Genomic DNA, 27,386 nt, shown 5'->3' on the forward strand with positions numbered 1-27,386 from the left:
TAGACGTTGATCCTGATCTTAACAACCTGGTCCCTAGTATAGACTGCTGCATTTCTAAACTTCAACTGTGGGCTTTGTCTATTCAAATGAAACTGAACGCTGCCAAAACCAAATTGCTTTGGATTGGGCCAAAATTAGAAAACCTACCTTCCTCTGTTACATTATAAACAGGTATTGCATTACATAGAGATTTTTCATCTAGAGTCCTGGGTGTCTTCTTGGACTCATCACTTACATTTCATGAACAGATAAATTCCTTGACAAAAAGTATTTTTTTTTAGTCTGCGCATGTTGAGGAAGGTCAGATCACTATTTCATCAAGAACATTTCTCAGTATTGGTACAATTCACTATGCTTTCTCAGCTAGATTATTGTAACTCAGTTTATCTGGGCATTAAGCAGAGCAGTCTAAAACGACTTCAGTTAATACAGAATACTGCAGCTAAGCTCATTTTTGGGAAACAAAAGTATGATCATGTTTCCCCTTTGTTGATAAAGTCCACTTTAGGATCCAGTTTAAATGCGCATGCATAATCTTCAAGCTTCTCTATGGAATATTTGATCCTTTTGTTCCCTTATGTTGGAATACCCTTAGACTTTGCCATTTGAGAGACACACAAAGATAAGTTAGCCTTCCCTTTCTTTAAGGGAATTAAATCTGCTGGGAAGCTCAGTCAATCTTTTGTTTTCAAGTTTGTAGAGATCTGGAATGAACTTCCCGACTCCATTAGGCTTTTAGGCCAGCTGCAATTATTTTGCAAATTCCTGAAAACTTTGTTGTTCTCGCAATTTTTAAATGGTTTAACTACAGCCTCAACGAAATGATAATATTATAGTTATTTTTCTTATGCTTTTCTTATGTACTTTAGTTTTTAATTAGTTCTTCCTTCTCCTATGTTTTCTGCTATGTACTCTAGTCTTAATTATATGTGAACCGAGTCGAGCTCCACTGGGAGATGACCCAGTATATAAACCAAAGATTAGATTAGATTTTATATAAAAAAAAAAGAAAGAGTCCAATTTTCTGGGAGCCACAGTAATAGTAAGGGGGGGAATCTCCCAGTTCTTATGAAAAGTCTCCTTGAGAATACCATGTAATGGTAGGCAAAGAAGTTCTTTAGGAGGCTCATCATAGTCTATAACCTCCAAATATTCAGCACTGTAAGCAGAATCAGCTTTTAATTTGACTGGAAGCTCCTTGCCTAATTGCCAAATTAATTGTGTAAAAGAAAGTTTTTCAGTAGGAGACTTAGCCCTTTGTGGAGACTTCTGAGGAGACTTTTCAGAAGTGTCATAAGCCTGTGTGGTAGACTCAGGGACATCATCTACCGAGTCATAAAAGACTTGGTGAAGGAGTGCGCCAGGATCGATGGTGTCGATGTGATGAAGATGACAATGTATGACTGGACTTCCTTTTACACTTTGTAGAGTAGGAAGAAGAGTGATGCTTGCTTGCTTGTGTGGGGACACAGTATTGTTAGGTGACTTCAACATGCTTGAAGTGGATTGGGGCACACTTATCGCTGCTTCCGGCAGCAGCAGGAGGCTATTAAACTCTTTGAAGGGAGCATGTCTTAGGCAACTGGTGTTGGACCCAACAAGAGATCAGGCAATACTGGACCTGTTGCTTACCAATGGTGAAAGTGTCACAGAGGTCTCGGTGGGAGACACATTGGCCTCCAGCGACCACAACATGATATGGTTTAATCTTGGGAAAGGCTTCACTAAATCTGCCACACTGACCAAGGTCCTCAAATTCAAGGACACAAACTTCCAAGAGATGGGTGACTTTGTTCACCAGATGCTACAAAGCCAAGCAGAAACCGATAATGTGGAAGAAATGTGGTCGACTTTGAAAGCCACCATACAGAAAGCGACAAACCGTTATGTTAAGCTAGTAAATAAACGCCATAGAAATAATAAACCACAGTGGTTCACTGCGGAGATCTCAGACCTCATCAAAGAAAAGAAAAAAGCATTCATCTCTTACAAACAAACAATCAAGGGAACAGGACTCCAGAGCAGAATACCTGACCAAGTCAAAAGCTGTCAAAACAGCAGTCAGGGAGGCTAAATTCAACATGGAGGAATCTCTAGCAAAGAACATCCAGAAGGGAGATAAATCATTCTTCAGGTATATCAGTGACAGAAGTAAAAACTCAGGAGGAATAGTACGTTTTAGGAAACCAGACGGAGACTATGTGGAAAAGGACTCAGAAAAAGCCCAACTGTTAAATGAATACTTCTGCTCTGTCTTCACCCGAGAAGCACCGGGGCATGACCCTCAGCTACAGAAAAGGGCTGACTCAGTTGACCCATTTGGCGATTTCAAATTTACGCCCAACAGTGTCTACGGTGAGCTGTCAAAGCTCAAGGTTTACAAGGCAATGGGACCGGACAACCTGCACCCCAGGGTGCTCAGGGAGTTGAGTGATGTCTTGGCGAAGCCGCTGTCAGCGCTCTTCAACCTCTCCCTTAGTTCAGGTAGCGTCCCGTTGGACTGGAAGAAGGCTAACGTCATTCCACTCCACAAGAAAGGCTCCAAGACAGAAGCGGCAAACTACAGACCAGTGAGTCTCACATCAATAGTGAGCAAACTAATGGAAACTCTTATCAAACACCAATTAGATACGATCCTGAATGAAGAGAACCTACGGGATCCCCGTCAACATGGATTTACTAAGGGGAGATCCTGCCAAGCCTGATCAGCTTCTTTGACTGGGTGACGGGAAAGCTAGATGTTGGAGAGTCCCTGGACATCGTATACCTGGACTTTAGCAAAGCATTCAATAGCGTACCTCATCGCAGGTTGCTAAGCAAGATGAGTTCCATAGGATTGGGCGACACATTGACGAAGTGGGTTGGGAACTGGCTTAGAGGTAGGGTTCAAAGGGTAATGGTGAACGGCACCCCCTCTGAAATGAAGGAGGTGATCAGCGGAGTGCCCCAAGGCTCTGTCTTGGGCCCGATACTATTCAATATCTTTATAAGGGACTTGGCAGAAGGGCTCCGAGAAGATAACTTTATTTGCCGATGATGCCAAACTAAGCAATGTAGTGGGCAAAAGCACAATGGATAAAAATTCAATGCCCGACAATATGATGCACGATCTACTCTTACTAGAGAACTGGTCTAAGACATGGCAGCTCAGCTTCAATGCCAAAAAATGCAAAGTTATGCACCTGGGTACCCAAAATCCATGCAGGACTTATACCCTTAATGGCGAGATCCTAACAAGAACGGTAGCAGAACAAGACTTAGGGGTGATCTTCAGTGAGGACATGAAGGCTGCCAATCAAGTGGAGCAAGCTTCATCCAAGGCAAGACAAATCATAGGTTGCATACGCAGGGGTTTCGTCAGCCGTAAGCCTGAAGTCATTATGCCTTTGTATAGATCCATGGTGAGACCCCACCTGGAATACTGTGTGCAATTCTGGAGGCCGCATTACCGTAAGGATGTGCTGAGGCTGGAATCGGTCCAGAGAATGGCCACCCGGAGGGTCTCGGGACTGAAGGATCTCCTGTACGAAGAACAGTTTGATAAATTACATCTATATTCGCTCGAGGAGCGCAGAGAGAGGGGAGACATGATCGAGACGTTCAAGTATCTCACGGGCCGCATCGATGCAGAGGAGGATATCTTCTTTATCAAGGGTCCCACGGCAACAAGAGGACATCCGTGGAAAATCAGAGGCGGGAAACTGCGCGGTGACACCAGGAAATTCTTTTTCACCGAAAGGGTGGTTGATCGCTGGAATGGTCTTCCACTTCAGGTGATTGAGGCCAGCAGCATGCCTGATTTTAAGGCCAAATGGGATCGACACATGGGATCTATTTGCAGGGTAAAGGTAGGGGAGGGTCATTAGGGTGGGCAGACTGGATGGGCCATGGCCCTTATCTGCCGTCAATTTCTATGTTTCTATGTTTCAAAGCAGCTGAAGATGAAGATGCTGAGCAGACTTGGATCGTCGAGATGATGAGGAAGAACGGTGATGCTTCGAAGAACTGGATCAACACTGTGATGGAGAAAGGGCTCTGCGATGAGACGAGCTGTGCTTGGACATGGACCGTCGATGCTGCACCAGAGATCCAATATCAGTACCGCAGGACCTGGTGGCCTTATGCTCAAGCTGAGCCAGTACCGATGGAGTCAGTGTCTGAGTAAGGAGTTTGAACATGTCACTGACTTGGAAAAGTGCTTCGAGCTTTTCATGGTACAAACGAAACCGGTACTGTTTGGCGTTCTGCCAGTACCATCGTTGCCTTGTCTGCCCTCAGCGAGGGTGACCATGAAGAGAATGTACACCTCAATGGAGGAGCATGCACATTTCGATGGAGGAGAGGCCAGACGCAAGAGCGGTCGTTGCTTGGTTGGCATCAAGGGACTTGATGCAATGTTGACCTACAAGAGTTGTTGGGAAGCTGGCAGCTTTTTAGCTAGCTTATCCAATGAAGCAATGTCCCCTGATGCTGACGTCTATGTAGATGCTTTCAACGTAGGAGACTGCGACATCTTTTTGGTGTCCATACCAGTGCCGAACTTTTCTTGTTGGAGCTTTCCAGTCTTAATGGTATGTTTTTTCAGGGTAGAACACTGTGGCATAAGATTCAACGTGGTGTTCCGGACCAAGGCACTGCAAGCACCAACTATGTGGGTCAATGATGGAAATCTGCCTTTGGCACCTGCAACACTTTTTAAAACCAGTTAGCAGCCGGGACATCAACGGAAAAATTGCCTCAGCCAAACTGAATTCAATGGCTGAGGAAAAAGAAGAGGCCTCAACAGGCAAAGCCCGCGAGGTGAACAACGAGGAAAAAATGTCCCCAGCTGATTTATTTTTTAAACAAATAAAGAGAGTAAAACAAATAAGAAGAAAAAGAGATGCTTGTGCGGGAAGGCAAAGGCAAAACTTGAACATTAAAAAACCACGACTTCTTAGCTCCGTGGAAAACTAAGAACTGAGGAGCCGTGAGCGGCGTCAGGCGGGAAGGCACACATATATTCATGATGAGGGCAGTTCGCAAACTCTCTCAAATTCTTAAAGTGGTGATGTACATTTAAAGCTGTCCGTACCGGGGCTCCATGGATGATGACATCCACATGTGAGAATATGCTGCCTGCTTGTCCTGGGATAATATTAAAATCTAACAATTTTAATCTAATATAGGTTAATGTGACTTCACAAATAGATTGAAGTCAATATTTTTTAATGATACATAACATATTTTGTTACCAGTTGCCAATGTGTCAAGAAAGAGTCCATACAACCCTCAACAGCAAAAAAAAAAAAAAAAGTTTGTGCAACAGGATTGTTAATGTGCTGCCAAACTCATTTTGAGTTTTTTTTTTAAAAAACAGAGCCAGCTTAAAGTAAGTACTGTGTTTCCCCGAAATAAAACCTAAACCGAAAATAAGCCCTAGCATGATTTTTGGGGTAGGTCCTAATTTAAGCCCTACTCCAAAAATAAGCCTAGTTAGACAGACCCCCCCCGAAGCCCCACCCGAATGTCCTGACACTCCCTGACAATAGTGCTTCCCAATTCGCTGGTGGCAGCGCTTTCTTCCCCTCCCCTCCATGTGCAGCAGCTTTCCTCCCCTCTCATCCATCCACTTGCACAGCATCTTTCCATCCCTCCCCTCCCATCCCCCCTGCACCACAGAACCCTACCCACCACGAGACCGACATACCGTACCTCCGCTCCCTTCAACATCGGTGCCGCATCACTGATGATATCATCACTGATGCGGCAAAACAGGGAAGGCTCTGGCGGGGAAGGCCACAAAGCAGCCTGCTCAGAGTGTTACTGCCGATGCTGAAGGAAGCAGAGGAATGGTAGATCGGTCTCGCTGTGGGAGGGTCGGCAGGGTTCTGCTGAATGGGGGGGATGGGTGGAAGGGTCAGCGGGTTTATTAGGCAGGATCGTGGGTCAGACAAGCAGGGCACAGAGGCTGCCAATCAGACGGTAGTTGGGTTATCATGCATATATATGGGAGTAGGTGATGGAAGATAGAGCAGAAGGTAGGTTGAAGGTAAATCGGAGCTGGGGAATAAGGGAGTTTCTATCTTGTAGACCTCTCCTCTTCATCCTTATTCTTGGGTACCAACTGCAACGGGTACTTACAAAGGCTCTAGAAGTGCTTTTGTTTTGGCTTTTTTTGTTTGATTTTGTTTCCTTCATTCAAAGCAAATGTGAAAGGGGGACAGATTATTAAGGTACACAACCCTCTGCAATGTGGCACAAGAATTGGGGTGGAGGAGAGGAAGGGAGAGATGATCGCTGTACATGAAAAAAATAAGACATCCCCATAATAAGCCCTAGTGCGTTTTTGGGACCAAAAAATAATATAAGGCACTGTCTTTATTTTCAGGGAAACACAATATATACTTCCACTTTTGGCCCAGAGCAGAAAAGAAATCCCAGAACCAAAGGAAACATTTCTAAAAAACAAAACATATTCCTTGCTACCTAAGTATTTCTCAAAACTGGTATTAAGAGTAAAAAATAATTTTAAATATACACAATAAAATTGAACAGTTATCACTTTCCAAAAAAAACTAAAAGACAATTCTTTAAAGAAGCAGGTCTATGAATCAAACACAGTGTGGTAATCAGGCTGTCCTAGGAAAAAATCTCTCTAGCATACTTTTTTCTTCTTTGCTTATTTGAAAATCTGACTTATAGGGTCTCTGGTACATCTTGAAATGAGGCTTACTGTATCCCTGCTGCAAAGAAAAATAATGCAACCCATTCCTTTCTCCCCTTGCACTTTTGAATCTAGAATGGACTTCCCACATATTCTCTGCAATTTTTTTAAAGAGTAATTGCTAAACAGTCCTACTTAAAACTTTAAGCAGTGTTTAGCAAAACCTTGGAAAAAACTCAACATCTTTAGTAGTAAAATTCTGAGCCTATTATAAATTTTAAACCAGTCAGTATATAGAAGTAACACAAATTTCCATACCTGGCAGAGTTTGTGCAGTTGCCTCGTTGCTGAGGTTCGAGACTACAATGGACTGCTGCTCACTTGAGCTGACCTCTGGCTCTGTGCTAATTGAAGGTGACCGTGCTGCTTCACAAGATGCAGCCTGCTTAGATGGCAAGAGCTCTTCTGAAAGAGCAACTTGCTCTTCTTGACCAGGAAGCTGCAGAGCTGATAAGGGAATGCTGATTGGCTGGCTGGTGGTACTAGCAGATGTACTGACTGGCATTTGTAGTGCTATCTGCTGGCTGGCACCAGAAGTGCTAGCTGATCCTCTGTTTGGAGGAGTCAATGATGTCCTGACAGGCTTTGGAACTGCAGTTCTTGGTGCAACAGGTGAAGAAGCAGACACACTTTGCAGCTCTCTTTCAACACCAAGAGAAGCTGCAATAAGAGTGGTAGGTTTTGAAGTTCCTACATAGGAAGGACCAACAGGAGTGTGAGGTTTGGGTTTTGACATTTGTGTCAATGATAAGGCAGGTCCATCCACGCCACCAGTAAGTTCAGCATTAGCAACTATATAATAATCCTCGGGAATTTCCTGCTTAATTTTTTTGACAATAACATCACTACTGCTTTCATCAATAACCTGAGACTGGGATCCTGGAAGAGCTGATGATGAGCCTGTTCCAGCCCTCTTACGGGAAATATTTGGAGATCTTTGGGCATGGTGTTCAAAGTCACTATCTTCATCCGTCACAGAAGACTCACAAACCATGTCAAACAATGTATTTTCATCTTCATATTCTTCCACCGTTTCATCCATCTCTGATGGTTCACTGCAGTAGGAGAAATCGCATGAGTCTCTAGTGCGATTGCAGTCTAGTTTTCCTTTCCCTGATCGCCCAGGATATCTGTCCAGTGGGCTGGTTTGTGTTTCCGAAGGAATACCTATTATACTGGGACTATCTGAGTTGAAGCTCCTGTTGTCCTGGAAGCATACTCTCTCCTGGGACCCAGCCCTGCAAGTGGCAGTCAATGGCCAGTGGTAAGCATGGCCAGCACTACAGCCCCACATGGCTGTCAGGTTGCCATGAGACCCTTCAGAAAGCAAGTGCTTCAGATTGGGAATGAGGCTGCAGATGGTGCCATGGCTATGGGCCCAACTAACCAGTTTGGAAAGATTTTCAGAAGAAGTGTGAAGACAATCCTCCATGTTACAGGATCAAAGGTTTTCGTCCTAAAAACACAAAATGTATGCATTAAAAAAAACAAATCAAACCAAAACACAACACAGCAGTAACAATTAAGGCATGGATGCACTAAAAACAGGTTGTTAAGACAATATGGGTCGATGTGGGCTGATTTTCTTGTCCAATTTCTAAACAGCGATCGATGCTCTAATGGCTTCTAATGCATGTCTGTCTAATGGGATGTCTGCCATAATCTCACCCCAGCAGTTGTTGGAAAGTTGTTAGACATGTGCAGAGCCGGTAGGGGAATCCTGAACAGCTGAGCTGCAGGGGAAGCCCTGAAGCAGCCTTCTGCAACTCAGCTGTTCGGGACAGGAAGCCTTTTTAAAAAAAAAAAAATTCATTTTTTTAATGGGCACAGATGATGTGTGTGTGTTACACATGCACATCATCTGTCCCCATTAAAAAAAAAAAAAAAAAAAAAAAAAGTTCATGCCAGCCCCCTCCCTAATAATGCCCCCGAACAAAACAAATTCAAAAAAAGTGGCAGGAGAGATGGCAACAACGTTTTTAGTACATCAGGGTCCCCCTACCCCCCTGACAACAACCCTTCCATTCCAACCCCCATGCCAGGACTCCCCTCCTCCATTCCGACCCCCATGCCAGGAACCCTCTCCCCTTCCCTACCTCCAAACCACATACTTAAAAATAAATAAATAAATAAAGTAAATAAATGCCCATTCTTCCTCCTGCTCAGCAACACGAAGCCCCCCCCTCCACTTCCCCCGATATGAAGCCCCCCCCCTTCTAACCCTTCCCACCACTCTATCAAAGTTCTCAAAAGAAGGCCCTGGTAGGTCAGAGCACCCAAGCCCACATCAAGGACACCCCCAATCCCTCTGTACCTTTTCGTAGGCATCATCATCATAGAAATCCGACAAAAGGGATGCGCACTCCCTCCTGTCAGCAGGCCCTGCCTCTGCAAAATGGTGGGCTTTCCCCTTCCCAGTGCATCCTGGGATGCACTGGGAGAGGCTTAAGGTCCTGATAGGCCCAGTTGCACATGGGATAAATACAGGGGATGGAATCAACTACAGAGCATTTCTTATCAAAATTAATTCCCCCCCCCCTTTTTTTTTAATCAAGCTGTGCTAAAGGTTTTTAGCACAGGCCGGCGAGGTAAGTGCTATGAAGCTCATAGGAATTTTATGAGCGCTGGAGCATTTACCATCCTGTTCCACGCTAAAAACCTCTACCGCAGCTTGGTAAAAGGGGCCATAAATGACTTGTTTACAATACTCCCTTACCCTCTATTTTTGTATTTTGCACAGAGCATCAGTTACAACCCCAACAACCTTAAAGGTCAGAATAGACGGACCATGCTACTCTGACTCATTTACTATAGTTTATTCATAAGAACAGCCTTACTGGGTCATACCAATGGTCCATCAAGCCCAGTAGCCTATTCTCATGGTGGCCAATCCAGGTCACTAGTACCTGGCCAAAACCCAAGGAGTAGCAACATTCCATGCTACCGATCCAGGGCAAGCAGTGGCTTCCCCCATATCTCTCTCAATAACAGACTATGGACTTTTCCTCCAGGAACTTGTCCAAACCTTTCTTAAAACCAGCTATGCTATCCACTCTTACCATATCCTCTGGCAACACGTTCCAGAGCTTAACTATTCTCTGAGTGAAAAAAATTTCCTCCAATTGGTTTTAAAAGTATTTCTCTGTAACTTCGAGTATCCCCTAGTCTTTATAATTTTTGACAGAGCGAAAAATCGATCCACTTGTACCCGTTCTACTCTACTCAGGATTTTGTAGACTTAAATCATATCTCCCCTCAGCAGTCTCTTTTCCAAACTGAAGAGCCCTATCTGTTTTAATCTTTCCTCATACAAGAGGAGTTCCATTCCCTTTACCATCTTGGTCTCTCTTCTTTGAACCTTTTCTAGCACCACTATATATTTATCTTGAAATAAAGAGACCAGAATTGAATGCAGTACTCCTGATGAGGTCGCACCATTGGAGTCTGACATTGAACCAAGAGCAGAGCTCCTTGAGACGTTAGACTTTCCGAAGTCTCATCTTCAACCCTCTCAAGTGTTGGGAGTTCATAGAAGCTGTGCTCAACATCACTCTTCTACAGGCTTTTCACCTTTAATCATGTGTGTACTCTGCAAAACATCTTAGAAAGACACATGATGCATCTCATGGGTCACCTGACATTCACAGTTCATGTAACTCCCTTCACTCGACTGCATCTCAGAACAGCTCAGTGGACTCTAGCGTCTCAGTGGTCTCAAGCTACAGATTCCTTATCCGAATGGATCAAACTCACCTCACCTCTCTGTCAATCTCTCTAGTGGTGGTCAAATCATACAAATCTCTCCAGAGGCTTGTTATTTTAGATTCCTCCACATCACAAAATACTCACGACAGATGTGTGTCCATGTTGGGGAGCTCACCTAGATGGTCTCAAAACTCAGGGTGTGTGGTGTGCTCGAAAGAAGTCATTCCACATCAACTGGTTAGAGTTGTGGGAAATTTGCAATGCTCTGAAAATGTTTCAAGATTATCTCTCCAATCAGGTCCTCCTTGTTTGCAGAGAAAATCAATTAGCCATGTACTATATCAGCAAGCAGGGAGTAACAGGCTCTCTTCCTCTGTATCAAGAAGCCAAGCACACTTGGAACTGGGCAATTCCTTAAAACATATTTCTCAAGCCATATATGTACAAGGAAAACAGAAGCTCTAGCAAACCAGTTCAGCAGATTTCTTTGGCCCCATCAGTGGACTCTCAACTCCAAAGTCTTAAACCACAACTTCTTACTATGGGGGATGCTTCAGATAGACCTGTTTGCATCTCCCTATAACCACAAGTTGCCTCAATTCTACTCCAGACAGTATTCTCATCATGCTTGTCTTCTGGATTGATTCATATATTTGCACTTAATTTTCAAATACATTCTTTACTAAGGTCTCAAATTTGTTTCATTCATTCAGAGGGTATATTTTTTAGTACTCTCCGTGAATTGACCTTATAACTAGCCTTCTTAAATGACCCTCAGAAGTACCACCTTAAATGACCATCAGAAGTATCACCTAGGACTCAAAAATTCTCATTGTCCCAGGCTTTAAGTACTACTTCCTCACTGGATTATATATTTGTTTTTATATATTCTTAATGTTGCTTATAAATAATATTTTAATTCATTGTGTGATTTAATACTTAGCTTTAATGTGGTCTTTCTTTCAGGGATAGCGGTGCCGACATGTTTCACCCGAAAGTTTTTTTCAAGGCCACTGATCCCTTATAGAAGTTTCACACTAGTGCTGCCCGATTCAGGAAAAAAAAATTTCAATTCAATTCAATTCAGCCTATTTAATTGGTTTTTCGATTTGATTTTCCTGTCCAATTGGGTGTTTTTATAAAACATCCTGGTTGGTTTTAATAATAATAACAACTTTATTTTTCTATACTGCCATAATCTTGTGACTTCTAGGCGGTTCACAGAGAAGAATAGCTGTACAGTCAGCAAATTACAACATACAGATAGAGAAGGGGTCTCAGAGCGATCAGTGATTACATGGTTCAAATTGGCAAAAAGAATGATATAGGTTACATAGGTTACATTTAATTTTAACATGTTACACTGAAATGGTTGGAAAAACCAGCAAATAGCAAAATACAAATGAGAGGAAGACATTGAAGAATCAGAGAATATGGAATGCCAAGTACCGTTAATGGGGAAAAAGTGGCAGGCGATGGCATGTCAATCATGCAACGGCGCCAGGTATAAAATCATACCTCCGGCAAAGGTAGGCACCAGAAATGTAGGCTAGAGTTTACCTGACCTACATTTCTGCCGCCTACCTACGATGTGAATCGCACCTCCATAGGTGCTTTAGGCTACCCAATGCCACTTCACCCTCTTTGGTTTCTCCTAACCACACTGGCGCTGTGGTATAAACAAAATTTTTTTAAAAAAGGACTTTTCCTCTCTCTGTTAAATCCTAGCTCACATTTGCGGTCTAACACCAGCTCTGGCAGGATACACTTTTCAAATCTGACATATTGTAATCGCAAAACAGAAAATAAAATTATTTTTTCTACCTTTTGTTGTCTGGTCAATATTCAAATCTTGTTGGTCCCAGGCTCTGATTGTCTTCTGATAACTTGCTTGCCAGGGTCTCCTACTTTCTTCTTTCTCCGTGCTAACCATCCATCTTCCATCTCTGTCCTCCCTTTCCATTTCCCTTCCCTCCCCCAGAGGTCTGGCATCTTTCCTTTTTTTCGTCTCCATCCACAGATTCACCTTTTCTCAACTACCCTTTCATCCAGCATCTCTCCCTCCTTCACCACCCCAGGGCCGACCATCTCTCCCTTTCTCTTCCCAACTACCCTCCTATCCAGTATCTCTATCCCCCCCTCCACACCATTCCTTGTGTCATCTCTCCCCCTCTCCTCTATTTTTAGACCTATTATTTCTTTCCCCCAAAAAAAGTTCGGCATACGCATGTCTCTTTGAACCCCCTTCCCTTCCTCCCTCCGTGTACTTCTACACCAGGGCCCCCCTCCCCTGAAGGCCTGTCCCCCCCTTGAAAACCTGTTCCCTCCCTTGAAGGCCTGCATCCCACCTCGGAAGGCCTGCCTGCCTGTCCCCCCCCCACCCCAAAGGACTGTTCATCCCCCCCCCCCAGAAGGCCTGCATGTTCACCCTTGCCTCCCACTGGAGGCTTCTCCCCTGGCCTCCTCGCACTGTTTACCATTGAGGAACAGCCTGCAGATAAGATCGCGATGCTAGCGATCTTTCCACTGATTCACTGATTCGGAGCTGTTTCCTCTGCCGCGGTCGCACCCCTCCCTGGCGTCAGAGGCAGGATCGCGGAGGAAACAGCTCCGAAGCAGTGGAAAGATCGCTAGCATTGCGATCTTATCTGCAGGCCGTTCCTCAACGGTAAACGGTGGGGGGAGGCCTGGGGGGGGAGAAGCGGGAGGCCAGGGGTGGGAAGCCAGATAGCAGCACTTCCCGACTGACCCTCCCCCCTCGCCCTCTAAAGCAGGTGTGGCAGTGGCCGGCCAGCAAGAGCAGCGCTGCCGCTCCTGCTTTAGGGGTTGTAGGGATATTTCCGTATTCACACCTGTGGGTTAGGCCTCTCTGATGTCATCAAAGCCTGAACCATTCTCAAGATATCTTTCTGCTGAGCACAAGAAACTTTCCAGCATGAATTTAGCATGAAGAAAGAAGTACACAGCTTTGCTGTTTCTGCCTGATGCATTATGGGTATGTACCAGAATGTTATACTATTCAAGGACTTTCTTCTGTGCTTTAATAATGGGACAGTGTGAATCTTGAAGAAATTATCCTGTTCTTATCTGTCTAACGGCCCTGGGTCTTCCAGCCTATATGATACTTTTCTACAGAAAGGCTATTCATCCAAGTCTGTTTCTGGATTGGTCCGAGAGGTCATCTGATGAGATACAAGAAAGACAGCTAATTAATTAATTAGTTAGTCTGTGATAAGGTCCGGGGAAGCTCAGATCTGCTCACAGATGTTCTAAATGTAAACTTTTTCTTTCAATAATTAGACCTGTAAGATACCTCGTGTGACTCTCTGCCTAAGAGAGAAATTCAGACATTTAAAACGGCTCTGAACTCGGCACGGAACGGGACTTGTTTGCGGATGATTTATAGCCTCATCAAGGATTGTCAACACGTGTACCTTTAACAACAGGATTCCTGACGTACTCCAAGGCTATCAAGAACTTTTTCCTTCCACCTAATTTCGTCTGAGAGGCTGATCTTAAGGTGAGATTACGGAATTTACACTCTTAATAGCGGGGTTAGATAAGGATCACTTGTGATAAAGGATAAGGGTTGAAAAGCTTCATTGGTGATAATATAATTATTTGCTAATCAGGGATTATTATTATAAGGAATTGTTTAGTGTGTTTTAACCAGTAGAATTACTTAATTGTATAACAATTAGATTGTGATAATTATGTACTGAGTTTCATTTGTGTAATCAGATATTTTGAGAACAATACTTAGATTTTGCAGCTGGCTTGTGAATTATATTTTTCTATTTTCATAATAAAGATATTTCTCATTAGCCTGGGTTTTGTGTCGTATAATTAGACCGTGATATTTGGACTTGGATAAGAGGTTATGGTTTTCCCTAGACAACTTAACAGAGACGTAACGTGTTTATAATACTGCTAAGTGAACCATAAATCCTACTACAGGGTGAGGGTCAGCCGAATCGGGAAGCCGATTTTTTGTTGTGTTAAAATTGATTAGAATCGATTCACCCAAAGTGAATCGGTGAACCGATTCAAATCGTGAATCGGGCAGCACTACTTCACACCACTCCAATAGACCACTTAACCTATTTTCTTCTGGATTGGCCACAAAAGTTCCTGTATGTCTTTCTGCCAATCCCTCTAGTTATGAATATGTTGATGAAACTCAAACAAGTCAGCCATCATGATCCTAATAACTCTTCAGTGGCCCAGACATCCTTTGTTTTCCCTTCTACTTCAACTGAGTCTCAAGGATCCAATTCCATTAAATATCTTTCCATCTCTACTCACTTAAAATCACAGATCTCAGTTAACTTCCCAATCAGCAATTTCTACACATAAGAGCTTGGTACCTCTCGATCTGACCTCGACAGATTTCAATCTTTCTGACCCAGTACAAGACAATATAGCTACTTCCAGAAAGCCTTTTACTCAGCACTACTATTGACTCAAATGGACACGCTTCACTTCATGGTGTAATCTCCATCACATGGATCCTTCCACATCTTCTATTCCTTCAATATTGGACTACCTTCTCCATTTATCCAACTTTGGACTTAAGACCACTTCGGTCAGAGTTCACCTCAGTGCTTACCATACTCCTTTCAACATTAAACCTCTGGCTACTCATCTGCTTGCTTCCCGGTTTATGAAAGGACTCATGAACATGAAACCTCCACTAAAATCATCTCCAGTTGTCTGGAATCTCAATATGGTTCTCACCAGTCTGATAATGCTGCCTTTTGAACCACTGGCATCTACCCATCTTACGTTTCTAACTTGAAAAGTGGTCTTCTTGATCTCTGTCACTTCTGCACATCGAGTGAGTAAACTTCAAGCATTTGTATTTTTTATGACCCACCTTTTACAATGTTTCATCATGACAAGGTGGTTCTTAGAATGCATCCTAAAAATTCCTTCCCAAGGTAGTCACGGAATTTCATCTGAATCAATCCATTGTGCTTCTAGTCTTCTTTCCAAAGCCTCATTCTCATCCTGGATAAACTGCTCTTCATACATTAGTCTGTAAGCATGCCTTAGCTTACTATTTACATAAAACTGAGACACATAGGACTTCACCTCAATTGTTCATCTATTTTGACCCTAAAAGATTGGTCCTTTTGTTTACGACTCTTCAATACTGATAACTTTGTTCTAGGTTTGTCCAAGATTAGATATGAAGGATGTAACCTTCCATAGCGTTTGCTCACTCTGGTTAAGCCAACAGAACACTCTAACAATTATTATCTGGATGGCTGGGCTAACACAGAGATTAAGTTCAACTTTTTTTTGACAGGAATGCTCTTTAAAACAGGAGCCTGCGAACTATTTCCACATGGCTGGCAACCTGCATTTCCTTCAATAGAGAACCAGATTTTCTGTATGGACTTAGTCCTAATTAGCCAGACACCTTATTTCATCACTTTTGACTAGAGAATGACATGGTAACAGAATTTGTCACCGTCACTATCTCTGCGGATAACCGCGGGAAACCATCCCATGTTATTCTTTATTGTCTAGCCCAACCTCAGTCCTTCTACACCAGCATTCTTCAATGCAAGGCTTGAGGCTTTTTGGTTGTCCCCATTCATACTCTGTTTCTTCTCTCTCTTCTTAAAGAATGTCATGGGGATGGTTTCTCACAGTTAACTGCGGGGGACAAAATCTGTCACCGTGTCACGCTCTACTTTTGACCAACAGATAACTGGTGCCCTGATTGGAAGGTGACAGAGGGTAGTGATCAATGGAGATCGCTCTGAGGAAAAGGATGTTACCAGTGATGTGCCTCAAGGTTCTGTTCTTTTTAACATTTTTATAAGAGATATTGCTGGGAAGACCACATGATGCTGTGAGCTGGTTAGCAGCACCCCACGCCGGCTCCAAAGCCCTAATCCTCATTTAGCCATTATTCTCCTGCTACGCTTGGCCATCAGTTTTGGTCCTGCGTGAAGGTGCATCAGCATATCATGGCTATGTGGCACTATCATTACACGTTTCGCCCAGTCATGTTGTTTATTTTGGAGTCTCTTCCTAGATCCTCTCCGAAGGGATTCCGGAATTTTCTGAATCGTGTGGTGCTGTTGGGGAAGAAAGTAATATTTGGACTCTCCTACACTTGCACATTGGTATACTCTGATGTTACAACAAGCCTCTCCTTGGAACGCCTGCACCTTTCGTCACTGGACACAGTGCTGGGGCGAGCATATTGTACTCGTTGGGAGCCATTCTGGAATACTTTGACACCCAGAGCCTGTAGTCATTTACTGAATGTATGAGCTCTACTGGTATAAGACATGCTGGACTGGAATATTTCTATTGCATTTTGTGATTTCCTGTTGTTGGGGGTGGGGAGACGGGGACAGGAGTGGAACTGGGCTCAACTATTGTACTCACTCATTTATTTCTGTTGTACACTACGTTGCCATTTTGTATATTTTTGAAGACTTAATAAAATATATTTAAACGATATTGCTGAAGGGTTGTCGGGTAAGATTTGCCTCTTTGTGGATGATATGAAAATCTGCAGTAGAGTAGACATGCCGAATAACATGAAGAAAGACCTGGCGAAGCTTGAAGAATGGTCTGAAATTTGGCAGCTAAAATTTAATGCTAAGAAATGCAAGGTCATGCATTTGGGCTGCAAAAACCTGAGGGAACAGTACAGATTAGGGAGTGAAGAGCTTATGTGCATGACAGAAGAGCAGGACTTGGGTGTGATAGTATGTGATGATCTTAAAGTGGCCAAACAGGTTGAAAAAGTGATGGCTAAAGTTAGAAGGATGCTAGGTTGTATAGGGAAAGGTATTGCTAGTAGGAAAAAGGAGGTATTGATGCCCCTGTATAAGATTTTGTTGAGACCTTATTTAGAATATTGTGTACAATTCTGGAAGTCGCACCTTCAAAAAGATATAAAAAGGATGGAGTCGATCCAGAGGAAGGCTACTAAAATGGTATGTGGTCATCATAAGGCGTATGGGGACAGACTAAAAGATCTCAATCTGTATACTTTGGAGGAAAGGCAGGAGAGGGGAGATATGAGAGAGACGTTTAAATACCTACGTAATGTAAATGCGCATGAGTCGCATCTCTTTCATTTGAAAGGAAACTCTGCAATGAGAGGGCATAGGATGAAGTTAAGAGGTGATAGGCTTTGGAGTAATCTAAGGAAATACATTTTTACAGAAAGGGTGGTAGATGCATGGAACAGTCTCCCAGAAGAGGTGGTGGACACAGACTGTCAGAATTCAAAAGGGCCTGGAATAGGCACATGGGATCTCTGAGAAAGAGATAATGGTTACTGCAGAAGGGGAGACTAGATGGGCCATCATGTTTCTATGATTGGGACCGAGGAAGATAACCTGAAGCTGTCAGAGCAGATTCAGGAAACCAAAACTAGGAATATCTGATGAAAACCTATGGAGAAAAAATTCCTTGTGTATGCAAACAGAGAACTACTTGAGAAATGGACTGTAAGGGACTTCAAAACATGTAGGGATGCCATTCTGCCATTCTGAAACAGGGCGAGATCGGCACACTGATTTCAAAGCCCCTGCGAATGAATACTCAAATTATTCCCTCTCCCCCTTATCTGTCACACATTAACCCTTATCTTATTTAAGCTGTCCTTATTTGGAAAGTCCAAAGCAAACCAGCTATCTTGCCATGTATAACTCCAAATGCAAAGAACTAAACTGATATATAGACACTGGGGATATCTCAGAACGCTACTCTGAAAGATATCAGCGTAGCAGCACTCCTCACTGAGTTCACTCTGTGTATATCAAACCTAATATTTTTTTCTTTTTATATTTTATAGTTCAACTCGTAACTTGTCATGAAAATTTTCTTTAAACATTAATTTTATAAATATTTCTTCATCTTTTTTGCTTATAAAAACTTAATCTTATTATTAAAGCATTCCATTTTCAAAAATTCACTAATGGATAATGCACTTATCTTGTATATATCAAATGGGTGGCCGCACTATTCCCCACCAACGCGTTTCGCCTTCTTCTTCAGGACAGGGCTAGTGCTGCAACTACACCAAAAAACACACAGATTACCTTATAGTGTACTACAAAACTATACCATTCAATAAAAACCAAACACACCAAACCTGTTGGCTTACACCATTCCATTCTGCGGCCGTTCTAACATTCAAATATGGTCGCGGCATTCCTTGCAAGCTATTTATATCCCACCCCCATGACGTCAAAAGACACACACCAATCAGCAGCATTCTTCCTAAAGTGTCATGCTTCTTGTAACAACCCCCAATCACTAGAGAGCAAAAGCAAAAACCCTAAATGGAATGCTGCTGATTGGTGTGTGTCTTTTGACGTTATGGGGTGAGATATAAATAGCTTGCAAGGAATGCCGCGGCCATATTTGAATGTTAGAACGGCCGCAGAATGGAATGGTGTAAGCCAACAGGTTGGTGTGTTTGGTTTTTATTGAATGGTATAGTTTTGTAGTACACTATAAGGTAATCTGTGTGTTTTTTGGTGTAGTTGCAGCACTAGCCCCGTCCTGAAGACGACGAAACGCATTGGTGGGGAACAGTGCGGCCACACAGTTGATATATATACAAGATAAGTGCATTATCCATTATTGAATTTTTGAAAATGGAATGCTTTAATAATAAGATGAAGTTTTTATAAGCAAAAAAGATGAAGAAATATTTATAAAATTAATATGTTTAAAGAAAATTTTCATGACAAATTACGAGTTGAACTATAAAATATAAAAAGAAAAAATATTAGGTTTGATATACACAGGGTAAACTCAGTGAGGAGTGCTGCTACGCTGATATCTTTCAGAGTAACGTTCTGAGATATCCCCAGTGTCTATATATCAAAGTTTAGTTCTTTGCATTTGGAGCTATACATGGCAAGATAGCTGGTTTGCTTTGGACTGTTATTTAATACTTGCCACAAAGCCATTGATTTCTACTTATTTGGAAAGGACATCAGCTGAAAGGCACTGCATTGCATTGCACACTGTTAATCAGGCCCTTGCCTAAGTGCTGAGTTGGAGGGTGATCACGAGGTAAAGGGAGGGTCATCACGATGTAAAAGCATGTACCTTTGTATCCACCAATCATTAGATGTGTAAACGAGGGAGTTATTATGATGTCATGTGCATAGAAGCATAATAAAAGGGACTCAGGCCTAGCCACTGGCAATGTCTCCTTCCCGACTCGCATCCTGTGTGTGTGTTTGCTGTGTTCGCATCCCTACACACACAGGCAGCTTTGGTTTTCTCATTTAAGCCCAAGACACTATGACTCATCATCAGCTTGATATCATTCAAGGAGCCTACAGTGAATGAAGGAAAGTTCTCCAAGAAGTATCCCAGCCCTCCAGTGTTTGCCATGAAGCACCAAGCCAGTCCACAGCAGCTTACAACAAAGAGGAGTTCATTCCAGCTATATCCTGTCCTGAACTACCTTAGTAAGGAATAGAGAGAGATACCTCAATACCGTAGTATTGCTCTTAACCTCTGAATTTGTATCAACCCTGCCCAGTATTATTGATAGGGATGGAAGTAGGAAAAGACTTCCTATAACTATTCCTGCCAACCTCTAAAAATCAGTCCCCAAGCTGCAGGATTTCTCTAAAATATCTATTCCTTTTTTTTTTTTTTTTTTTTTTTAAAGAATGAAACTATACAAATATGAGATTGCCAGATCTTCCACTCTATGGAGGAGCTCTCAAGAAGAATATAGTCTGAAACACCAAGGCCTTAGGAAAATTGGATTTCCAGTTCCTGTCTCAACCACCACACCCTGGAGCAGCAAATGCCAACCAGCTAAAGCCTACTCCTCTTCCCAACCATAGTAACATAACAGCAGAATTACTTTGCAGTTTCAGGGTTCTAGAGCAATCTGAGGTCCACTTCCTAGTGTGCTAAACAGAGTAGGTCTAGGAAGGTTGCTTCATCAATGTTCTGTACATCACAAGCCTGAACAGGCATTGTTGCAGCTTAATCTGAATAAAGGGGCATAGAGGCAGGACTACAGAGACTGTTCCCACCATAGCTTATAGCAAAAAGAGGGAGGGAGCAGAGAAGAGCTCCAATACATGTGCAAGGTTCCCTGCTGAATAGTTCCTCTGTAAAGAGAGCTGCACCAGCTCTGAATGCCTAAGGGTAAGAAGCCTTCACAAAATTTCCCACATTTGGCTAAACAGAGATAGAGAAGTAGGAAAAATGCTTTCACACTTCAGTTAGCACAAAGCAGTTTGAAGACCCCCCACTGCATGAGGCACCCCTCCCTAAGAGCATAAGAACATAAGAAATGCCTTCACCGGATCAGACCAAGGTCCATCAAGTCCGGCGCTCCGCTCACGCGGTGGCCCATTTAGGTTCTCTATTATGAAAACCTGAAATTATCGTATCCCTCAATATGATTTATAAGAAGGTATATATCCAACTTGTGCTTGAAACCCCGAAGAGTAGTCTCTGCCACAACATCCACAGGAAGAGAATTCCAAGCGCCCACCACTCGTTGTGAGAAATAGAACTTCCTGGCATTCGTCCTGAACCTGCTGCCACCCAGTTTCAGGCTGTGACCTCTTGTCCGTGTCACATCTGAAAATGTTAGTAATGCTGCTTCTTGGTCTATTTCATCCAATCCTTTTAATATTTTAAAAGTCTCTATCAAATCGCCTCTCAGTCTTCTCCTCTCGAGTGTGAACAGTCCCAGTTTCCTGAGGCGTTCTTCATAGCTCAAATTTTTCATTCCTTTGACTAGTTTCGTGGCTCGCCTTTGCACCTTCTCCAACATAGTTATATCCTTCTTGAGGTAAGGAGACCAGTGTTGGACTCAGTATTCTAAGTGTGGTCTGACCATTGCTCTATAAAGTGGCATTATGACTTCTTCCGATCTACTCGTGATCCCGTTCTTAATCATGCCCAACATCCTGTTTGCTCTCTTCGCCGCCGCCACACATTGCGCTGATGGCTTCAGGTTTCTGTTAATCAGTACCCCCAAATCCCTTTCCTGTTCGCATTTTGCTAATGTTACTCCAAATTTCTGCATGCCCAGGCAGGCCCCCTTTGACTTCCAGTGTAAATGTCTCCTCAAGCAACTAACCTCTGGTTGCCAGGAGTACTTCAAAACAACCCCCATCTACTATCACTGGGAATTTTCCAAAAGGTACCAAATGACCAAGGCTGCTGCTGCTTGCAAACTTAGCTTCTCTCGCTCTCTGCCTTTTTTTTCTTTTTTATCATAGCTAAAACAAAAAGGGAAAGTAGGAGGGACGAGTCATAGCAGTATCCCTCAGGATTCCCGATCTACTATCTTATAGTGCTGTGGGAAAGAGGAGAGAAACAATAGATATCTTGGCTGCTAGTTCCCCTGAGGGACCACTGCTATACTTCAACAAGTCAAGGTATGAAGGCTGAGACTTAGAGCCTCAAGAAAAACCTCTTACAGGAGGTACGCCTAAGAGGCGGTAAAAGGCTCTTACTCCCATTCACAGAGGCCCACCACATCAAGTGTCAGCCAACCACACCAACTGAGAACCTATAGGCTGAGGCTTGGGGCTGTGGAAGGAGCCACACCAGTCAAGTAACTTAATCATAATGGATTTTGTCCTTGGGAAGTCAGGCATGTCTCAGAAGTTCAGCTGCACCACAATCTGATTGTTATCACTACTTACACACTAGTGATGATATTACTGAAAGCTTGGTATACTCTGCTTCTACCTACGCCTGGGAAGTGGTTTAGCTCTAGCAGGATAAGAATTACATATAAACTTCTTGCCAATATTTTATTGGGTTGAAATGAATAAAGCGATACCCGTTGCCTGGACTAAGCTATTAAGTTGGTTATTCTGCAATCTCAAAGTCAGACAGGTCAGTTTGTAACATTGAATATCTTAAAGATTCAATCTCTTCACCTAAAGTTATAATATTCTTTATTAACACATACAGTACAAGCCTGACTACTATACAGAAGAGCATAAGAATTTCTAGCAAGAGTTGTTTTTACCTTGCATTTTTTTCCAGAACTTTCTGATCACAAGAAAAGTGCCTCTCAGCACTTTCTACAAAATCAGATAACCTGTTATTAAATGTAAGAACACTAACCTCCAAAACAAAACAAGGCAAAAATAGGTGTAATGTTATGCTATGTGTACAAAAATGCTTGCAGCTCAAGTTCCCTCTTAGCTTAAAACAAATAGAATTGTTGGCTTCAAGATTCTTATAAAAAGCAGCAATACTACAACTCATTTCACCTCAACCATTAGAATATTTTCTTGTCACAACACCTGACATTTATTTTGCACATTAAAAAAAACATAATATAAAGTGTAATCTTAATAGGCAAACACAAACAAAAAATCCAACAGAACTGCAGTGATATCGAACAAGGAACAAAGGAAAAAAACTGCAGGAATGGTGTACAAAATGCCAAGTCTTAATAAACAAACATTAAACCCGGGTCCAGGTTCTCCAACCTTTTTGGATACAAACTGTTTCATGTTCATTTAATGGTTGTTTATTAAAGACTTGGCGTCTTGTACACCATTCCTGCAGCTTTTTTCCTTTGTTCCTTGTGTAATCTTAATGCACTACATCATGGCCAGAGCACATAAATTATCACTACCAGATAAAAAGGGAAATTCATTGTGCAGCATTAGTGCCTTAGGTCATGTTAGTTCCAAATACAACTTAAAAAGCCCTAATGCCGCCTAAATAAAAATACTGCAGGTTTAAAATGGTTTGAATAATTTTGAATAATTTCCTAAAAGAGAAGTCACATAAGAACTACCATACTCAGACAGACCGAAAGTCCATCAAGTCCAGTATCCTGTTTCCAACAGTGACCAACCTAAATCCCACTCCCAAGTAGTAAAACAGACATGCTGCTTATCCTAGGAATAAGGAGTGGATTTCCCCAAGCCATCTCAATAATGGCCTATGGACTTCTTTTAGGAAATTATCCAAGCCTTTTTTACGTCCCGCTGATTTCACCACATTCTCTGCCAATGAATTCCAGAGTTTAATTACACATTGTGTGAATAAATCTTTTCTCCAGTTTGTTTTAAATCTACTACTTAGTAGCTTCATCGCATGCCCTCTAGTCCTAGTATTTTCAGAAAGAGTGAACAAGCAATTCACATCTACCCTTTCCACTCCACTTAGTATTTTATAGACTACTATCACATCACCCCTGAGTTGTCTCTTCTCCAAGCTAAAGAAGCCCTAGCCATTACTGAGATGGCTTGAGGAAATTCACTGTTTATTCTTAGGATAAGAAGCATAAAATCTGTTTTACTCCTTGGGATCCTGTCAGGTACTTGTGACCTCGGTTGGCCACTGTTGGAAACAGGATACTGGGCTTGATGAACCTTTGGTCTGTCCCAATATGGCAATTCTTATGTTCTTATTTAAGTCACTGTGGGTTAAGTTGCAATGAAATGCAAAACATATAAATAAATACATGTTTTATATCTCATTATTATACAATTACTCTAACTTGATTTGCAGCAATACACCACCGCAAGTCGTGTTAGGGCCCTGATAGCATGGTAAAATAAAACCAGCTTTTTGCTGGGGTTACTTCACTGACTGCCTGGGAGCATCAGGCAGCAAAGCTGTGGCCCGATATTCCTGAGTAGGCACAGAAAGGTTCTCCTGCCCTTCCCTGGCAGGAGACACCTCTCCCCCTCCCTGCAGCAGAACCTCCCCTCCATCAAGAGCCCCCACAGGGGTTACCACAAAATGCAGTGGTGGTCCTGAGATGGGAGGAGCGAACCCCAGTTAATCCTGCCTAATCTAGCACTTTAATGAAAATAGCACCCCTAGTGATAGTCACAGTCCAGAAAAGGAACCAAGCCCTGCAATCTGAGGGATCCAGAGATTTAAAAAAAAAAAAAAAAATCCGACAAAAAGGTGGAGTAATAGTCATCTTAAACAGCGACAAGTATATTGCATAGGCTGAATGACAGCAGGGATATTGTATCTTTTATCTCCCCTTAAAAAAATGACCCTATTATTAGAAAACCAGCCTCATAACCAATAAAGATTTTACTTTGATTTTCATACACAGAAAGAGAAAGACTTGATCGCACATGGGTCCTTTTCACAAAGCTCATTAGGTGCTAAATACATACCTAACTCAGCTAAAAATGGAATACCTCAGGAGCAGAGAGTAGACATTCCCTATTTTTGTACTTTATTGTTCAGCAAAATGCATGACATGATACAGTATTACATGGAACTCAACAAAATCCAATGCCTTTATAGCAGTGGTCTCAAACTCGCGGCCCGGGGGCCACATGCCCGCTAGGTACTATTTTGAGGCCCTCGGTATGTTTATCATAATCACAAAAGTAAAATAAAACAGTTTCTTGATCATATGTCTCTTTAGCTATAAATTACAATATTTAGCTAAAAGAAAAGATTTATAAAGAGTTTTACCTCCTGCAAAATTGTCATTTCTTTAATAAGACATTAACTATTTTTTCTGAGGCCCTCCAAGTACCTACAAATCCAAAATGTGGCCCAGCAAAGGGTTTGAGTTTGAGACCACTGCTTTATAGCAACAGCTAAACCCTATATACAAAATGACCAAATTACTTTGGTTATTGATGGTTTGTATAAGGTTAACAATCTTGACATCATCCAGTGTTGCATAATAAACTAATATTGAACTCCTATCCAAGTTTCTTTATTTTTGATATACCGTCTATCAAAATAAGTGTCAAACGGTGTACAATGGAGTAATAAAATAATCATACATCTGTTGAAACTAATTCCCAGTATTCCCTGATCAACATCCATACCATCACTCAGCCTATACTCCCCATACAAACACTCATTACAAGTTCCTCCTTCTCCCCCAGCAGCACAAGTATCTTTCATCCGATATGTTTTAGCACAAGAAGCTAAGAGTGCCCATCTCAACATTCTGTTTATATTCTGAATTATGTTTATATGCTCGTAATAGAGAATGGCACGGTGACTGTTTCTCGCGGGTAGTCGCGGTGAATGGCCTTTGTCCCTGCAGTAAAGGATCTGCCGCGAGTCACCTCCCTTTCCACCCATCCTGGTCAGAAGCCCCCTCCTTCCCTTTCGCAGGTCCCTCACACGCGATTGTGGCTACCATCAAAAAAAAAAAAAAACACCCCAAACTTGCGACTCCCCATCGGCTCCTTTACGCTTCCCGGGGTGAGCCTACCAGCTTTTTAGAAGCGTTCGTAGGACAAAGAAGCAATGTTGTCACACGCAGCACTGAAGTTCACTGAACTTCCTTCCCGAACCCCTCCTGATGTTAACTTCTAGAGATAGAAGGAAAGGGAAAGAGAAAAATTGAACCAAGCAGATGAAGGAAGAGTGAGTGAAATATTGAACATAGTGGAGAGAGGCATGGAGGAAGGAGAGAGTGTGAGGCACACATTGGTGTACGGGAGTTAGAGGGGAGAAGCTGGACACAGGGAGATATACAAAAACAGGGGAGACGGAGGGCATGGATGAGAGCATAGGACTAAGGACAAAAAGGGGAATGCTGAATCTGCATGGGGTGGTACATGGACACAGAGGAGTAATGCTAGACATGAGAGGGTATATTGACACAAAAAGATGGCTAGACATGGGAGAGAATAAAAATGCAGAAAGAAGATGCTGGACAGGGGTGGGAGGATCATAGAATGGCGATATGGACACAGGGGAAATACCAGAAAGGGACGTACAGGAGACAAGGGAGATGCTGAACATGGAGAACAATACATACACAGAGATAGAAGATGGATGGTGAGCATGGAGAAAGAAGAAATGTCAAATGGTCAGGAGACCATGGCAAGTGAGTTAAGAGAAGACAACAGAAAACAAAGACCAGTGCCCGAAACCAACATGATTTGAAGAATAAAATGATGAGAACAAAAGATAGAAAAAATAATTTTATTTTCTATTTTGTGATTAGAATTTATCATATTTGAAATATGTATCCTGCTAGAGCTGGATTAGACATAACTGGGGACCACAAAGTCTAGGCCATGCTTCTTTAGCTTCCAGCTAGCTTAGGGCTCTCTCTGAGCAGGGGGGAATTGCCCTAGTTGCACTCCTCTAACACTATTCCTATCATGTGTGACTGCGGTATTCTATTAGCATGATTTTTCTGTGTAGCATTCTGTAATAATTTGGCTTATTCAGTTTTCTCGATAGTGGATGGGATATTTGTGAAGGGAAGGGAAGACAGGGGTTTTCTTAATCCTTGCTCTCTATTATTTGTGTTTATAAATGAAAATTGTACAGAATAGTTTCTTTTTATACTGTAAGAAGAACATAAGAATAGCCTAACTGGGTCAGACCAATGGTCCATCAAGCCCAGTAGCCTATTCTCACGGTGGCCAATCCAGGTCACTAGTACCTGGCCAAAACCCAAGGTGTAGCAATATACCATGCTACCGATGCAGGGCAAGCAGTGGCTTCCCCCGTGTCTTTCACAATAACAAACTATGGACTTTTCCTCCAGGAACTTGTCCAAACCTTTCTTAAAACCAGCTACGTTATCCGCTCTTACCACATCCTCTGGCAACGCGTTCTCAGAGTGAAAAAATAATTTCCTCCTATTGGTTTTAAGAGTATTTCCCTGGAACTTCATCGAGTATCCCCTAGTCTTTTTAATTTTTGACAGCATGAAAAAAAAAACCCCACGATCCACTTGTACCCGTTCTATTCCACTCAGGATTTTGTAGACTTCAATCATATCTCTCCTCAGCCATCTCTTTTCCAAGCTGAAGAGCCCATCCGTTTTAGTCTTTCCTCATACAAGAGGAGTTCAGTATAACTGGCTTGAGGGGGTGAGGTAGGGGCAGGGATAGGGACCAATTTTTCCCCCGCATCATTCCCTAGCTCATAATTCTAAAGGTGTCCAGCCTACCCATACTCTTGGTTCTGGCATCGTATCAGTAATCTGCTGTTAAGATCAACTTTCCTCAGAGCGATC

The 27,386-nt window shown here is 42.5% G+C and overlaps 1 protein-coding gene across 4 annotated transcripts in view; it reads right to left on the reverse strand.

The window, feature by feature from the left end:
- Positions 1-27,386, reverse strand: part of KIAA1958 (KIAA1958 ortholog) — a 203,706-nt gene that overhangs the window by 147,070 nt on the left and 29,250 nt on the right. For all 4 annotated transcript variants that reach the window (XM_033926044.1, XM_033926012.1, XM_033926023.1 and 1 more), the window contains exon 2: positions 6,965-8,162. In XM_033926044.1, coding sequence (XP_033781935.1) covers positions 6,965-8,138 — 1,174 coding nt within the window. In that variant the 5' untranslated portion in view covers positions 8,139-8,162. The remainder of the gene's footprint in view (positions 1-6,964; positions 8,163-27,386) is intronic.

This window comes from Geotrypetes seraphini, chromosome 1 (assembly GCF_902459505.1).
Source record: "Geotrypetes seraphini chromosome 1, aGeoSer1.1, whole genome shotgun sequence".
Lineage (NCBI taxonomy): Eukaryota > Metazoa > Chordata > Amphibia > Gymnophiona > Dermophiidae > Geotrypetes > Geotrypetes seraphini.